The following is a 17,396-nucleotide window of genomic DNA, read 5'->3' as shown; positions in this document are numbered from 1 at the left end:
CAAAGATTCATTCAGCTTCCCTAGAATGTAACCCTCAGTTATGTGACATACTTCCAATATGAGAATTACTAGGTAAAGTTTTGTGAGGTTATATTCAGTTTCACACTTTTTAAACATCATCATTTGGTAATCTATTCATGAGAATTCAGTTTCCAACATATTTATTTTTTCTTTTTTAGTTTCCCTTTCAAGTTTCATTAATCAGAAGAGGTTTGCTTGAAAAATGAGTACACTGTAGATGGCGAAATTTTATCCTGCAAATGTGTTCTCTCTTTGTGGTTAAAGAGGAGAAATCACCTGTTACCATATCCTGTCTAATTGGCAATTCTGTTACATAAAAACACCAAGGCTGATTACTGATAAAATAATGAAGAAAAAAAAAGTTTGTTGAGAATTTAGTTTTGACTTAATGATAAATTTTCTCTAGCTACAGAGGTACATAACTCTATTACTCAGAGATTAATCAGTTTGTGTTGTACTGATGAACCAGTAACTAAGCCTCATGATTATGTAGGCATACCCCATGTATGCAGTATTTTCACTGTATATTTTGAAAGTGTAGTGCTGTTGGAAAAATGGATCATGTTTAAGGCTTGTGTTTGCACAATAAACGTCTTGCTATTTGGTGTTCTTATTGGTTTTCGTTGTGTCTAAGTGCACTAGACATGTACAAGTACGTATTCAGGTTATTGGAAATCAATACCACAGAAAAAGAATTCTTTCTGACTTAGAGATGATTCTCACAAGTACTAGAATAATTTTCCTGCATCTTTACAATATTAAAGATATTCAGATTGCACCATTCCAGATATCAAGTGTGATGCATTTAGATTGACAAGAAATGTTTGCAGTATATATAACTTATAGTGTGAGAGTTTTAAGAGTATCAATATACCATACTTCAGCTCATCAAGCACAGAAATTTTTTTTTTGTGAATTTTCTCCAGATGTTTTAATTCAAATTTAGGTAAACTTATCAAATAGAGAAGTGGATACACACAGTGTACCCCTTTTTTCATATTCAAATCTAAAACATGTATTAACTTAAATGTTCCAAATATTCTGACCTGCAAATTTCCATCACTGCGTAACTTATTTATAACTTAAAACTTGTGTGTGCTTCCCAGAAGGGAATTGGGTATTGCTGAGATTGTCACTTGCTGTGATGTGATAAATTATCAACGAAAGTTTGCAAACTAAAGTTGTGAATTTAAGTGTGCTGACAGATTTGATTATTTTCAATACACACTTTTTTATGGTGTATGACTCGTATTCAAGATTTATGTTTAAAAAAAAGGGAAAAAAAGGTTTATGCTGTGCCATCGGGTTTTGAGAGGAAAGGGGTACACTGGCTTATGTGCTACTTTGCTTGTTTTGAAGTGAAACCCAGATGTAGCTTTATTGTAATGGATAAAAGGTGCTTAAACAGTTTCAAAATAAACAGGGAAGACTGGAGGAAGACTTCAAAGCTGCACAAGAGATGTTAGAGTCACGAGAAGCAGAAATTAATCAATTATCAGAAGAAATCGAGGACAGTGTTCCCCTTCCACTACCCTCAGAGACTCTTCAAATGCAAGAGAGATGTGTCAGACTTGAGGAACAGGTATAAGACTCTATTCCCATGATTAATGCATTTTTACAATCACCCACTAAGTGCAGAAGTTGGCATACATGCCCCAGTAATCTTTTTTTTCATTCTTCATAGATGGGGCATATATGACTCAGTAATTTTTTCTCTGTTCATTTTAGCTGGGGCATATATGCCTCAGTATATTTTTTCTGAAAACTGCAGCAGGGGCATATATGTTTTGGTAATTTTATATGTTCTCTGCAGCTGGGGCATGCATGTCTCGGTAATTTTTTCTCTTCACTGCATGTCATAGAAGACAACTAAAGTGGGAATGAGCTCGGGGCTGTAATCCCTCCCCTTCTTGTATTTCAATTTCTAAAAGAGGAATCAGAAGTAGGAGTCAGGCAGGGAGTGCTTTATCTCCTCTAAGGTTCAGACTGGGGTGTCTGACTGTGTGTGGATGTAACCAAGATGAGAAGAGGGGAGAGATAAGTAATATGTTTGTGGAAAGAACCTGGATGTTCTGGCTCTAAGTGGAACAAAGCTCAAGGGTAAAGGGGAAGAATGGTTTAGAAATGTGTTAAGAGTAATTGGTGAGAGGACAAAAGCCAAGGAATGAGTAGCACTACTACTGAAGCAGGAATTGTGGGAGTGTGTGATAGAGTGTAAGGAAGTAAATTGTAGATTGATGTGGGTAGAAGTGAAAGTGGATGATGAGATATATGTGGTTATTGATGCATTTGCTCTTGGCAGTGAGAAAAAGACTGTGAGACGCAAGAGTTTTGGGAGCAGCTGGGTAAGTGTGTCAGCAGTTTTGATGTACGAGACCAGGTATTGGGTATTAGTGATGTATTATTTAAAGAAGGTAAGTAATGCAGTGGTTGACAGTATGATTGGGGCACATGGAGTATCCAGTGTTATTAATGGAAATGGTGAAGAACTTTTGGAGTTGTGTGCTGTACACTTGGTTTAAAAAGAGGGATATACACAAGTATACATATGAGAGTAGGAGAGATGGTCAGCAGGCATTATTAGGTTACATATATTTTTTTTTTATCGAGGATGTAAGGCATGTGTACGTGTAGGAAGAGAGGAAAGTGATTGGTTCTCAGTGAATGTAGGTTTGCGGCAGGGGTGTGTGATGTCTCCATGGTTGTTTAATTTGTTTATGGATGGGGTTGTTAGGGAGGTAAATGCAAGAGTTTTGGAAAGAGGGGCAAGTATGAAGTCTGTTGGGGATGAGAGAGCTTGGGAAGGGAGTCAGTTGTTGTTCGCTGATGATACAGTGCTGGTGGCTGATTCATGTGAGAAACTGCAGAAGCTGGTGACTGAGTTTGGTAAAGTGTGTGGAAGAAGAAAGTTAAGAGTAAATGTGAATAAGAGCAAGGTTATTAGGTACAGTAGGGTTGAGGGTCAAGTCAATTGGGAGGTGAGTTTGAATGGAGAAAAACTGGAGGAAGTGAAGTGTTTTAGATACCTGGGAGTGGATCTGGCAGCGGATGGAACCATGGAAGCGGAAGTGGATCATAGGGTGGGGGAGTGGGCGAAAATTCTGGGGGCCTTGAAGAATGTGTGGAAGTTGAGAACATTATCTCAGAAAGCAAAAATGGGTATGTTTGAAGGAATAGTGGTTCCAACAATGTTGTATGGTTGCAAGGCATGGGCTATGGATAGAGTTGTGCACAGGAGGGTGGATGTGCTGGAAATGAGATGTTTGAGGACAATATTTGGTGTTAGGTGGTTTGATGGAGTAAGTAATGTAAGGGTAAGAGAGATGTGTGGAAATAAAAAGAGCGTGGTTGAGAGAGCAGAAGAGGGTGTTTTGAAATGGTTTGGGCACATGGAGAGGATGAGTGAGGAAAGATTGACCAAGAGGATATATGTGTCGGAGGTGGAGGGAATGAGGAGAAGTGGGAGACCAAATTGGAGGTGGAAAGATGGAGTGAAAAAGATTTTGAGTGATCGGGGCCTGAACATGCAGGAGGGTTAAAGGCGGGCAAGGAATAGAGTGAATTGGATCGATGTGGTATACCGGGGTAGACGTGCTGTCAATGGATTGAATCAGGGCATGTGAAGCGTCTGGGGTAAACCATGGAAAGCTGTGTAGGTATGTATATTTGCGTGTGTGGACGTATGTATATACATGTGTATGGGGGTGGGTTGGGCCATTTCTTTTGTCTGTTTCCTTGCGCTACTTCGCAAACGCGGGAGACAGCGACAAAGCAAAAAAGAAAAAAAAGATTGTATATGAGTGGATGGTTCATTCTTCATCTGTTTCCTGGCGCCACCTCACTGACGTGGGAAACAGCGATAATGAATAATGATAATGTAATAATGGGAGTTTATGTATTTTTTTTTTTTCATGCTATTCGCCATTTCCCGCGTTAGCGAGGTAGCGTTATGAACAGAGGACTGAGCCTTTAAGGAAATATCCTCACTTGGCCCCCTTCTCTGTTCCTTTCTTTTGGAAAATTAAAAATGAGAGGGGAGGATTTCCAGCCCCCCGTTCCCTACCCTTTTAGTCGCCTTCTACGACATGCAGGGATTGCATGGGAAGTAGAGGATGTGTGGATCAGGTGTTTGCTTTGAAGAATGTATGTGAGAAATACATAAAAAAGCAAATGGATTTGTATGTAGCATTTATGGATCTGGAGAAGGCATATGATAGAGTTGATATAGATGCTCTGTGGAAGGTGTTAAGAATATTTATTTATTTTATCATACTTTGTCGCTGTCTCCCGCATTAGCAAGGTAGCGCAAGGAAACAGACGAAAGAATGGCCCAACCTACCCACATACACATGTATATACATACACGTCCACACACACACATATACATGCCTATACATCTCAACATGTACATGTATATACACACACAGACATATACATACATACACATATACATAATTCATACTGTCTGCCCTTATTCATTTCTGTCACCACCCTGCCACACATGAAATGACAACCCCCTCCCCCCCGCATGTTCGCGAGGTAGCGCTAGGAAAAGACAACAAAGGCCACATTCGTTCACACTCAGTCTCTAGCTGTCATGTATAATGAACCGAAACTACAACTTCCTTTCCACATCCAAGCCCCACAAAACTTTCCATGGTTTACCCCAGACGCTTCGCATGCCTTGGTTCAATCCATTGACAGCCCATGCCTCGCAACCATATAAAATTGTTGGAACCACTATTCCTTCAAACATACCCATTTTTGCTTTTCGAGATGACATTCTCGCCTTCCACACATTCTCTAACGCTCCCAGAACTTTCGCCCCCTCCCCACCCTATGACTCACTTCCACTTCCATGGTTCCATCTGCTGCCAAATCCACTCCCAGATATCTAAAACACTTCACTTCCTCCAGTTTTCTCCATTCAAACTTACCTCCCAATTGACTTGTCCCTCAACCCTACTGTACCTAATAACCTTGCTCTTATTCACACTTACTCTTAGCTTTCTTCTTTCAAACTCTTTCCCAAACTCAGTCACCAGCTTCTGCAGTTTCTCACCCGAATCAGCCACCAGCACTGTATATATGTATATATATACGTGTATATGAGTGGATTGGCTATTCTTCATCTGTTTCCTGGCAGTACCTCGCAGACGCAGGAAATGGTGATCAAGTATAATGAATATATATATGTATTGGTGAACAAGCATTACCAGATGGTGGTGTTTGGGTTGGTGGTGTTTGGGTCTAACATCATGCCTCCCCTTCTTTATCTTTTTTCTTCCTTCCTTCCTTTATTTCTTTCTTTGTACAGACATGATGCTAGACCCACACACCACCATCTGGTAACACTTGTTTACCAATGGCATCTTAGATACATCTCTTCTGTGTATATCAACAGACTGTTCTACATCTTCTGTTTCATTCTCATATCTCCCTTGATGTTATCATTACACAAAAGGGCACTTGGAAACTTACCGTGTTTCATTTTCATGTGGTTTTATGCATATGTTGATATGTATATGTATGTGAATGTATATATATGTGTACATATGAGTGGATTGGTTTTTCTTCGTCTGTTTCCTGGTGCTACCTCGCTAATGCAGGAAACAGTGGTCAAGTATGATAATAATGATAAAATTAAAATTATAGTAATATAAATATATGGATATGTATGGTGAAATCACACTTCAGTTGATGTTGAAACTGCTTTTCTATTGACCAGTTGCTTTATTTATGCAAAGGAATAAAGGTCGTTGTATGGAATGCTGCACTCATATCTGGAGTGGTTCTAACTCTGCATCCTTACTTGACATAGCGGAGAGTGATCCAGCTTATAAACTGTTCCATGCTGACTTCAAAACTTGACTTTATTGCCCTACACAACATTGTTGGTTCACTTTCTCTCTTCTATAGGTATTACTTTGGTTTTTGCTCCCAAGAGCTGGCTGCTTGTGTTCCCCCACCGCTAGCTAGACCACAAGATACTTGACGAGTTGATACGTCACATGATTAATATGTGGACATCAGCATCTTGAGGATGGGCTTCTTTCTCTATACATCTAAGCTGTGGAACTCTCTACTTTCTCATGTCTTTCCCAATAACTATGACCTAGTACATTTTTAAGAGACAGTTAATCACTTTCTCCAAAATTCATAGATATTTTCCCTTGTCTTTTCTTTTTCCTTTTCATAATTATCTCTATATTTCAATTAAGGCCCAGCCTCGATGTGGACTTTGATCAATGACTGGAGCCTTTAGAAAAAAAGAACATGGATTGAAGATGTATATGGATTATTTCAGAGGCTGTATGTGCCTGTCCACCACATGAAACTGGGAATAGAAGTAATGATAAAACATTAGATAGGAAATGAATATTTAAATGTGATATGTGCCTTCAGAAAACATTCATCTTTGTTATGCAAAAAAGAAAAAAGAAATTCTTTAATAATACAAAACTCATAACAGAAGGCCACAAAAGTAATGATAGAAATTACAGTACTTTCAGGATACTAGTGTTACCATATCAACAGTACTTTCAGGATACTAGTGTTACCATATCACAATAAATGCACATTTCATTTTGATGTTAGCTTTTTTGCATAGTCTCTTTTTGAGTTTTATGATTTTTAGATAATTTCTTGTAGGATTCCATTCAAATGACATGTGCAGCTTAGGTGCAGCCATTGTTAGTGGGTAACCTATTTTCAGAAGCCTGTTAGATTTTTTAAGTGTACTTGTTAGAGTTTAGCTTTTGACTAGGATTTTTTACTTGAAAAGGCTTGCATGTATCAATAATGCCAAATAAGTACTGGAGGACTGTGCCATTATCTAGACAATGTATTCTGGAGCATGTTCAGTGTCTCTCGTCATTTATAGTATTACTCTATAGATGGTAATTCATGCTTAAATGTATATGACTTCCATTCTGTCTTCTGCATCATCACTTTAATTGTCAGTGGTCCCTTCATATTGATTTAGCTTTCATCTTAGGATGATGTGCCTTCAATAATAGTGATACTCACTATTTGGTAACAGCGAAGCAGAATAAGGGTAGAGCAGCCAATACCACATTACCGGATAACATACTTTGAATGACTGATCCAAAATGGAGCCACTAGCATCATTAGCTAACATGCTTTGAATAATAGTGATACCTGATAAGAGTAGGGGCTGCCAGCATTATTTGATAGCATATGCAATATAAGATGGGGGCCAGCTAACATCATTAGCTAGCATGCATGTGATAACTTGTGCTGAATAAGGCATGGGACAGCCTGCATAATTGAATTGATTGCATTGGATTATCACCTTCCTTGATAACAATTTTTTTCTTATCTCAAAGAATTTATGTGCTCTTCCTTTCTTATCTTGTTTTGCTCTTTTCTCTCTTGTATATTTCAAGTGCTGGTTGGCTTTTGTCCTGCCTACATTTTCTCCGTAGCACATTCTTAATATGTATTCAGATGCAGTTTTCATCTCATTTTGGGGAATTTCTTGTTCAGTTCCATCACAATGAGAAGCTTGCCTTGATCATCATCTCTCATACTTTTAAGAGGAAAGAAAAATAGCTCAAGAACATCCAGACCTTATGCTAAGCACTTGTTTACTAAGTTCCACGTCTATCCTGTACATACACAAGAAAGTTCTCTGGTGGGTAGCATGTAAATCATTCCTTCATTCCTTACAAGTCTAATGGATGAAAAGCATTCATTTTAAACAGTTTACCAACAAGTAAAGGTATTGGACAGAAACAATACATTTATGACTCTGATTCTGGTATTCTACAACATTTAGATCTTCATCAGATAGTAAAAGATTAACTTAGCCAGAAATTACTGGCTAAAAAGAGTGCAACGAATTTCATACAGGCACATTAGCATTATATAGAGAGGATGAAGCTGTTTTAGAAACAGATTAGTTGCTGACATAGTGATAGAATAAAAACACTAGCTTCATGTGGTTGAAACAAAATTACATTGGTACATTTCTTCTCTCTAAATAAGAGTTCAGACATGTTTATCTGGTTATTAAATAGGAACTTGGATTTCCAGCAGTCTTATGTGTGGATATGATTTTAGGACTAAGAAGTGTTCTGACATTAATGAACTTGGCTTTCCAGCAGTCTTATGTGTGGATATGATTTTAGGACTACGAAGTGTTCTGACATTAACAGTCCTTTCTCCTCCAGGCATCTTTTAGATGAATTATTTTCAGTTCCAAATTTTAGTGTTTCATATATGAAAAGAAAAAAAATTATTGATACAATCTCAGTCAGGGTTGTATTCTAACACAATCACTTGATTTAAATGAGGTTGTGATGTCTAGGGTTAGAAGAAGAACAGTGAGAGTAAACAAAGCTCCTAAAGTGTTTTTAGACTTTGATATTTATTATATGTCAACAGGTAATGGAACTGCAAGAAAAGTTAAATGAGGCAGCTACTATCAACAGGGAATATGAAAAGGAAATGGATAAACTTACTCTCAGAACTCAACAGGCTGATCAAGAGATTCAAGAACTCAGAGAGTGCATAGATACACTCAGAGAAAAAGTGAAACAGGCAGAGGATTTGCTAAACAAAAAAGAGACAGTCTTGAAAGAAACAAGATGTCAGATTGAAAAAGACTATAAGCAAAATGGCCAGAGAGAGGTTGGTGTTTTCAGACTTTTTTCTTTTCATTTCTTCTGATTCACATTCTTCTCAGTTTATTTTTGTGTGCTTAAGGTGATCAGTCCCTGCCTATATAGAAAAACAAAGCTTTATTATTGACTTTCACATTTGATGTGGGAACTTGAAAGTTTGCAATCATGTCTCCTCACTGTCTCTACCTCCTCCTGTCCATTAATATCTGCAAGATCATTCAAATAGCTTAGCATCCTAACTTAAGGCTCATTATTTTATGTGTACCACTGGATGATTTGAAGCAAATCTGTGTATCTCCTCAAGTAGTATGATTAAACTGGTTTATTTTTACATGTTCAAAACTATTATTTTGTTAATTTGTCCTTATTTATGTAATTAAATCAGTTTTAACAGCCATTTCATAATTTGCTTGTTTTATTGTTTTCATAATATAGTTTATGGGTGAATGGCAGTTTTGTTTACTGCAGGTTCATTTTTACATGGTTCATGTTGCTCTTGGTCTTAATGACTATGGATGACTACCAACTGCTGTTGCTCTGTTGAATTTTGTTTCAAATGATATAATTTGACCACAGCATGAGGATTTTTTTTCTTTTTTCCTTTAGGATTGCTTCATGCCATCTTTACCCTTGTAGCCTTCTTTGCTCATATAAGCACATTTCATTTTTTCTGATTTTGCTTTACACAAATCAGCTTGAGCTCTGTGGTAAATTGAGATTTCTCCATGACCAATTGGAAAAGTAAGAGTGAGAACGTTTAGGGCAATCTGCAACTCTACAACAGAAGAATGAGGAAGTTGTTCAGCTGTTTACCCAGCTGGATATGTTGTACTCAGAAGTAAAACAAAGATTATATCACACCAATCAAGAGGTTGAATAGTATAGCATGTACTTGAAGCAGTTTCAGCATTAACTAGTTTGTAGTACTTTTCATTTTTCTCTTAATATAGTTTTTGGGTCTCTGGCTGAGAGTTATGTACTGTGTTTACTGTCAAGTGTTATATGGATGTTGGGCATGGTTTCATGAATGTAAATGACCCTATCACCTAGCACACCTGTCTGAACTATCTCGACTGCTATCTTAACACTGAATTTTGTTCCTTCTAACTTTGCCCTGTACATATGAAGCCTGTAATTTGACCTAGATACTGAGGAACTGAAAAATTTTGTTTGAATAAGATTGCGTCATGTTGACTTATTTTGGAGCAACCATTGGTAAGGTCCAAAGACGGAGTGAAATAATATTTATTCATGAAAAGGGCTAAATGATTGGAATAAAGATTCTCATACTTTGCTTTTGACAGAAATACAAATAGTTTAGGTAGCAAGGTGGTTAGTGTATTCTGTCTGTTCCTGTAGCCTTTTCTGCTTATATGAACCTTTGTTTATGGATGGGGTTGTTAGGGAGGTGAATGCAAGAGTTTTGGAAAGAGGGGCAAGTATGAAGTCTGTTGTGGATGAGAGAGCTTGGGAAGTGAGTCAGTTGTTGTTCACTGATGATACAGCGCTGGTGGCTGATTCATGTGAGAAACTGCAGAAGCTGGTGACTGAGTTTGGTAAAGTCTGTGAAAGAAGAAAGTTAAGAGTAAATGTGAATAAGAGCAAGGTTATTAGGTACAGTAGGGTTGAGGGTCAAGTCAATTGGGAGGTAAGTTTGAATGGAGAAAAACTGGAGGAAGTAAAGTGTTTTAGATATCTGGGAGTGGATCTGGCAGTGGATGGAACCATGGAAGTGGATGTGAATCATAGGGTGGGGGAGGGGGCGAAAATCCTGGGAGCCTTGAAGAATGTATGGAAGTCGAGAACATTATCTCGGAAAGCAAAAATGGGTATGTTTGAAGGAATAGTGGTTCCAACAATGTTGTGTGGTTGTGAGGCGTGGGCTATGGATAGAGTTGTGCACAGGAGGGTGGATGTGCTGGAAATGAGATGTTTGAGGACAATGTGTGGTGTGAGGTGGTTTGATTGAGTAAGTAATGTAAGGGTAAGAGAGATGTGTGGAAATAAAAAGAGCGTGGTTGAGAGAGCAGAAGAGGGTATTTTGAAATGGTTTGGGCACATGGAGAGAATGAGTGAGGAAAGATTGACCAAGAGGATATATGTGTCGGAGGTGGAGGGAACGAGGAGAAGTGGGAGACCAAATTGGAGGTGGAAAGATGGAATGAAAAAGATTCTGAGTGATCGGGGCCTGAACATGCAGGAGGGTGAAAGGAGGGCAAGGAATAGAGTGAATTGGATCGATGTGGTATACCGGGGTTGGCGTGCTGTCAGGGATTGAATCAGGGCATGTGAAGCGTCTAGGGTAAACCATGGAAAGTTGTCTGGGGCCTGGATGTGGAAAGGGAGCTGTGGTTTCGGGCATTATTGCATGACAGCTAGAGACTGAGTGTGAATGAATGGGGCCTTTGTTGTCTTTTCCTAGCGCTACCTCGCACACATGAGGGGGAGGGGGATGGTATTCCATGTGTGGCGAGGTGGCAATGGGAATGAATAAAGGCAGACAGTGTGAATTGTGTGCATGGGTATATATGTATGTGTCTGTGTGTGTATATATATGTGTACATTGAGATGTATAGGTATGTATATTTGCGTGTGTGGACGTGTATGTATATACATGTGTATGGGGGTGGGTTGGGCCATTTCTTTCATCTGTTTCCTTGCGCTACCTCGCAAACGTGGGAGACAGCGACAAAGCAAAATAATAATAATAATAATAATAATGAACCTTTTTTCATTTTTTCTAATCTATTGTCTGTTCACATCAGGTTGAGCTTTGCAGTGAGTTTAGAGTTCTCCATGAACAGTTGGAAAAGTTAAAACAAGAACATGTAGACCAATCTGCGACTCTACAACGTAAGAATGAGGAAATAGCTCAGCTGTCTACCCAGTTGAATATGATGCGTTCAGAAATGAAGCAAAGATTATCACACACTAGTAGAGAGGCTGCGCAACTTGAGCAGCAATACCAGAAAGAAATTTCAGGTAAGTAAATTTTTCTACATGAAAAATACAGATGGTAATCAGAGGCTGTAGTCTCCAGGCATGCAAGTCACATTCTAAGATTTTTTCTTGGAAACGTTTTATATCTCCCAACTTAAAAACATTGGACGAACACATTCTAGGCAGTAAGTCTATAAAACAAAAATCCAGTTCTGTAACAAAGTACATACAAAAGATCACCAGCCTGATTTCCCTGGGACTGAACTGTTTAAATCACTGATTTAGATTATATATACTGTGTCCTTTTTTTTCTCTATTCAGTTTAGTTTGAGGTCCAAGCATATCATAACTTTAACAATGGTGCTTTTGTTTACCAAATGTAGTTCTCAGACCCTGTTTCTTTCATATATGTGAATATGTACTATATGAAACATTACATACAATGTTCCAGGCACTACTTTGTTAACATGGGAAATGACAAACAGCTATGAAAGAAACATTTCGTGAAGAGTCATTTCATGAACTTTAATTTTACTGTAGTTAGTTTCTCTTGGATATGGTACATGCTCACTATTTTCTGCTTGATGAAAATTTTCCTTGAAAACCTTAGCTACTGATCTCCAAGCCTCATTATCTGATCCTGCTAATTGTCTGAGGCTCCTCATTATTATCATCACTGTTGTCACTGGGCTTCATAACCATGGTGACAATATCGTCATCATCATCTGGTTAACCACAGGTGCTTTATCATAACAGACATCCAGTGTGCAGTGTCATCTTCACATAAGTTGTTTGTCACTTCATTGTTCAAACCCTTTACATGTCATAACAGGTCTGTTGCTTGTATTTTCTCAGTTGAAAGTCTAAAACTATGTTATCATCATCATCATTCTCAGGGTCATCAAATGTGCAAACTGGCGATGAGCTATGACATATATTTTTCATTATTGTCTATGTCACTGAACCCCATACCTTTGCAAGAGCCCAAACACTCTACTTGATGTTGAGCTACTCTATGAATGCATCAGTCCCATCAGCATATGAACAAGCACTAACCACTAACAAAACTTTGCTGTGATAGCAAGGTTATCATAGCACTCATCACATGTCTTCTTTGATGAATTGTATTGTTTCCCTCTATTGCCATTCCTCTTGTATAGTTATCAATTCAGAGGTTGTCAATTATTGCTTTCAGCTGTGAGGAGACTTTCAAATGTTTCTGTAGTCTTCCACGCATTTTTTTTTTTTTATGTATCTCTTTTGGCAGAGTATTGATTAATCTTTCATTTTTTTTGCAGGACACTTGTATATTTTTCTGTGATATCTTTTAAATATGTTCTGTTTTGATGATCCTGTACCTTTCTTGCCAATGCTAGAATGTTACTCCATATGCCTTCAGTTAGCTGCCATACGTAGGAATAATGATAATTCATTATGAATGTAATTTTTTTCCCTACAATTTCAGACATGAAGGAGGAACATATACTTCGAGAAAAGCAGCTCTGTAGTGATTATGAGGAACGAATGGCTGCTCAGGTAGGTTACTTTCCTTTTGCTTTTCATTCTTGTGTCTGTTATCATCAGTTTAAGTTATCAAGCTGAAACTGATTGTATGTAAATACAGTAGGGTAAATATCTTCAGTACATTAACACATCTCAGTTAGGTGTGTATAATCCTTATCACATCATGAGAATATGTTTTAAACAGCTTAGGATGTCATATGTACCCATCATCCAAACATAATCTTCTAATATGCCTATCATATTCATCCCAGTATCAAAATACTTTCTCTAAGATTTCTTTTGATACTAAACACCTCATGCATACTTTTTGATTACGTTAGAGATTTTCCTGTTTTTACAACACAGTGTTGTTTTCAAGTATAGAAATGTATTTATGAATGTTTTAATTCATGTGAATGGATGGAACTGTGGTTATTGAATGAAAATGTTTTAAATTCTTGTTACAGATATTTATGAAACAAATGGAAAATAAAGCTTGGTATGTATATGAGTGATTTGATATTTTTGACATGACTTTTTTTCTCATATGTTTAGTGATACGGTGGATTTAAGTCTAGTAAATACCACTGATAATTGTAAGACTTTTTAGGTGTGAATATTAAATCTGGAATGTGTGGTGTTATTATTTGATATTTTGACCTGTTGATTTAATAGGTGAGTGACTTATCAGTGAAACTAGGGAAGGAAAAGGAGGAGGCAATAGCTCGCCAACAACACTTCTATGAATCTGCTTTACGTGAATCAAGTAAGGAAAAGGAACGTATTCAGAAAGAATTACAGAAACAGCTTCTGGCAGTGGATTTGTGCAACCGGAGCCAACAAACATGTTAGTAAGAAAGTTGATAGGGTATCTCATTGTTAGCTTTTAAGCACTGCTTGTATTATTCATCCAGTCACACTACTCAACATCACAAATTAAGCGTATGTGTCTGTAACTCATTGCTTTCTGTATATTTTCAAGGACATTTCATTTTTTATTCAAATGTCATACATTCAACACCTGCTTGTGACTCTGTAGTTTGCTGCAGTACCAGACCCTTCCACCCAAATCAGTGTGTATAACTCACCGAACCCCAAGTGGAAGTAAGAAACTTACTAACCCTTGCTTTACACTTCAGGAGGCTATAGTACAAACATGACATTGACAAAACATGACTTGACAGGCATTAAACAACTGCTCTCCCAGTCTATTCTCAGACTCCACTCCAGTGGACTTGCACCCATCTGAAGCCACACACTCCAGGATCGTATGAGTTAATTGTCTTGACTGTTTAAGACACCAACTATTTCTCCAACATAAGAAATGCAGTTTGTCATATCACATGACCCCTCCTACCCAAGATGCAATTACATTATTGAAGACTTGAACACTCACTCCTCATTTGTTCTGCACTTGCCTCACAGAGATGTACATACAACATCAACCTACTTCTTACCTATAGTTTCACTCATTGAATCTGCATGAGCCCCATAGAAGGGAATCCTAGGGTAGGAAGGTAAGGTAAATTCACCTTATCCTAGTTAAACAAGATACTTCCAAAACAAAGATGAATGAGTATTGTAATTTTCCCTAAACCCCTGCCTATGTTTCAAGAAAAAACTATTTTCTTAAGATTGTTTATTTTGTACACAATAAAAATAAGATGATAAAGATAAGTGTTTTGGAGATGCTCCTCAGATAAGTGTGTTATAATGAGGTTTGAACTAGCAGCACACTGCTACATGTGTACATGTATTTTTATATATTTGTTTATATGTTCAATTATCACAATTATCTGTTCCTTATTCTTCTTTTTACAGCTGAGCTCTGTGCATCAGTTGATGAATTGAATGCAGGTGTAAAACACGAACTGGATAAATCAGGTCAGCTGGACAATTCCTTGGTATCATTTGTCAAGCATGGCCATAGTAGGGGTGACCCAGATTTCTCCACAAGAGCATCCAGTGCTGTCAGTGATTTAAGTGATGGAGATGAACCGAGTGATGTTGCAAACAAAGTCCAAAAGCTTATGAACAAAATTCATGAGCAGGGTATAGAGGTAATTAGGAACTTACATTTTTCCTCCGTTCTAGGTTTATATCTTCAGAGTTTAAAACATTAGTAAGTATCCAGTTATAAGTACATGGTTTCTCACTTTCAGCAGATGTGTATCTATCTGTTTGTCTAATCCATCTTCTCTTTCTCTTTTTTCCCTTGTAAGTAAGGAAGCATCATGAACATGTAAAGAACATTCATATCCATTCTGTAGCTCCCTTATGTAATGCACCAAAACCAGAGCTCTCCATCCCCACCCACTTCATATGTCCTGATTTAGTTCATTGACTGCTGTCACCCCCTGTATGCCCATGCACACTTTACACCCTTCTGCATCTTCAGGCCTTGGTATCTCAAAGCATCTTTCACACCATCCTTCCACCTCTTACATGGTTTCTTCCTTTCCTTGTTCCCTCCACTCTGACATGTATACCATCTAGTCATCCTCTCCCTATGTCCAAACCATTTTAGCTCACCCTCTGCAGTTCTCTTCTACATATTTCTCTTTTTACTACAATTCTTTCTTACCTTATCATGTTTGATTCAATCAGCTCTACTCACACTACATAGTGTCCTCATACATTTTGTTGCCACCACATGCACATAGTTTCGTACTTTCTCTTATTGGGTCCTTTCCTCACCATCCATGCATCACCATCCAGATTACTATACCATGAAATATACCCATCTTTGCCTTCATAGACCGTGACCTATCTTTCTACACACTGTGTGCCCAGAACTGCTTGTCCACAGAGTTTAAACACATAGTATCGTACTCTCCAAAGTTTCCAAGTTTCCTCACTCATTCATATTGTATTTAGTTAGGAAAGATCTTTTTCTCTTGTGCTTTGTACTTCAATTTTTTCCTTCTTTTATATTTAGAGTAAGTTAACAGTGTATGTGAGTTTAAGGGAGAAAAATGGTGGAAGTAAAGTGCTTTAAGATATCAGGGAGTGGACATGGCTGTGAGTGGAACCATGGAAACTGAAGTGATTCATAGGATGAGGGAGGGGGAGAAGGTCCTGAGAGTTCTGAAGAATGTGTGGAAAGAGGGAACATTATCTGTGAGGGCAGAATTGGGTATGTTTGAAGGGATAGTAGTCCCAACAATATTATGTGGATGCAAGGCTATAGATCTGGCTGTGTGGAGGAGGTTGGTGTTGGAAATGAGATGTTTGAGGATATTTTCTTTTGTGAGTTGGTGTGATTGAATGAGTTATGAAAAGGTAAGAGTTATGTGGTAATAAAAAGATTGTGGGGAGAGAGCAGAGGAGGGTGTGCTGAAATATGTAGGACAAATGGAGAGAATGAGTTAGGAAAGGTTGACAGAGAGGATATATATGTCAGAAGTGGAGGGAATAAGGGGCATGAGACCAAAATGGATATGGAAAGATAGAGTGAGAAAGTTTTTGAGCAATTGGGGCCTGAACATACATGAAGGTGAAAGATGTGCACAGGATAGAGTGAACCTAGTTAATGCGGGAAGCAGCATTCAAGTATAATAGGTAAATATATGTGCGCTACCTCACTAACACAGGAAATGGCGAATACGTATGAAGTATGAAATATACATGTGTATATATATTTACGTGTACATGCATATATGTGTATGAGAGTGGATGAGTCTTTCATCTTTTCCCTGGTGCTACCTCCCTAACACAAGAAACGGCAATCAAGTATAATGATAATGATACTAATTTATCAGAACGTGTAGTGATCACATTAAATCAGTGTAGGCAGTTTTACCATTACACACCCAGGCCGACCACCTGCTGTTTTGTTAACCTGGGTTCATCTCCCAAGCACACAGTTGTAAAAAAATTTCACTGACAAATATGTTTAAAAGATTAAGACTAGCATTCTTATTTTTTTTTTCCAGATGCTGACTTTGATAGAGTTAATGTTCCTTCAAAAGCACCATACGCACCTGGATATTGATCAGAGGTCTCTTATAAGTTGCAGTGGATTTATAGCGACAGGCTCAACAGATAGTTCCATTGCCGACGTACAAAGTAGACCTTCCCAGTATGGGCAGAATGGAATGGAAAACCTTGTCACCACAGGAGAGAGAACTCAGTTGTTACGCCACATGGCAACATTGGAGGAGGAACTCAGCAGAAAAGATAAAGAAATGAAGAGGAAAGGTTAGTCAAAATGTTTTAGCATTATTCTTCTACTGAATAGATTTGATTTTGCCTTAGTCTCCTGATTTCATTGTGATGCACAAT

The 17,396-nt window shown here is 38.0% G+C and overlaps 1 protein-coding gene across 8 annotated transcripts in view; it reads left to right on the top strand.

The window, feature by feature from the left end:
* LOC139763124 (uncharacterized) overlaps positions 1 to 17,396 on the top strand; it is a 273,587-nt gene that overhangs the window by 232,994 nt on the left and 23,197 nt on the right. For 6 of the 8 annotated variants that reach the window (XM_071688804.1, XM_071688803.1, XM_071688806.1 and 3 more), the window contains 7 exons: positions 1,445 to 1,603; positions 8,431 to 8,676; positions 11,435 to 11,651; positions 13,075 to 13,145; positions 13,788 to 13,959; positions 14,934 to 15,172; positions 17,048 to 17,312. In XM_071688804.1, coding sequence (XP_071544905.1) covers positions 1,445 to 1,603; positions 8,431 to 8,676; positions 11,435 to 11,651; positions 13,075 to 13,145; positions 13,788 to 13,959; positions 14,934 to 15,172; positions 17,048 to 17,312 — 1,369 coding nt within the window. The remainder of the gene's footprint in view (positions 1 to 1,444; positions 1,604 to 8,430; positions 8,677 to 11,434; positions 11,652 to 13,074; positions 13,146 to 13,787; positions 13,960 to 14,933; positions 15,173 to 17,047; positions 17,313 to 17,396) is intronic. The other 2 variants (XM_071688809.1, XM_071688808.1) reach the window with 1 other exon arrangement.

Source organism: Panulirus ornatus, chromosome 46 (genome assembly GCF_036320965.1).
Source record: "Panulirus ornatus isolate Po-2019 chromosome 46, ASM3632096v1, whole genome shotgun sequence".
Classification (NCBI taxonomy): Eukaryota; Metazoa; Arthropoda; class Malacostraca; order Decapoda; family Palinuridae; genus Panulirus; species Panulirus ornatus.
This window is presented reverse-complemented; position numbering and strand designations above follow the sequence as displayed.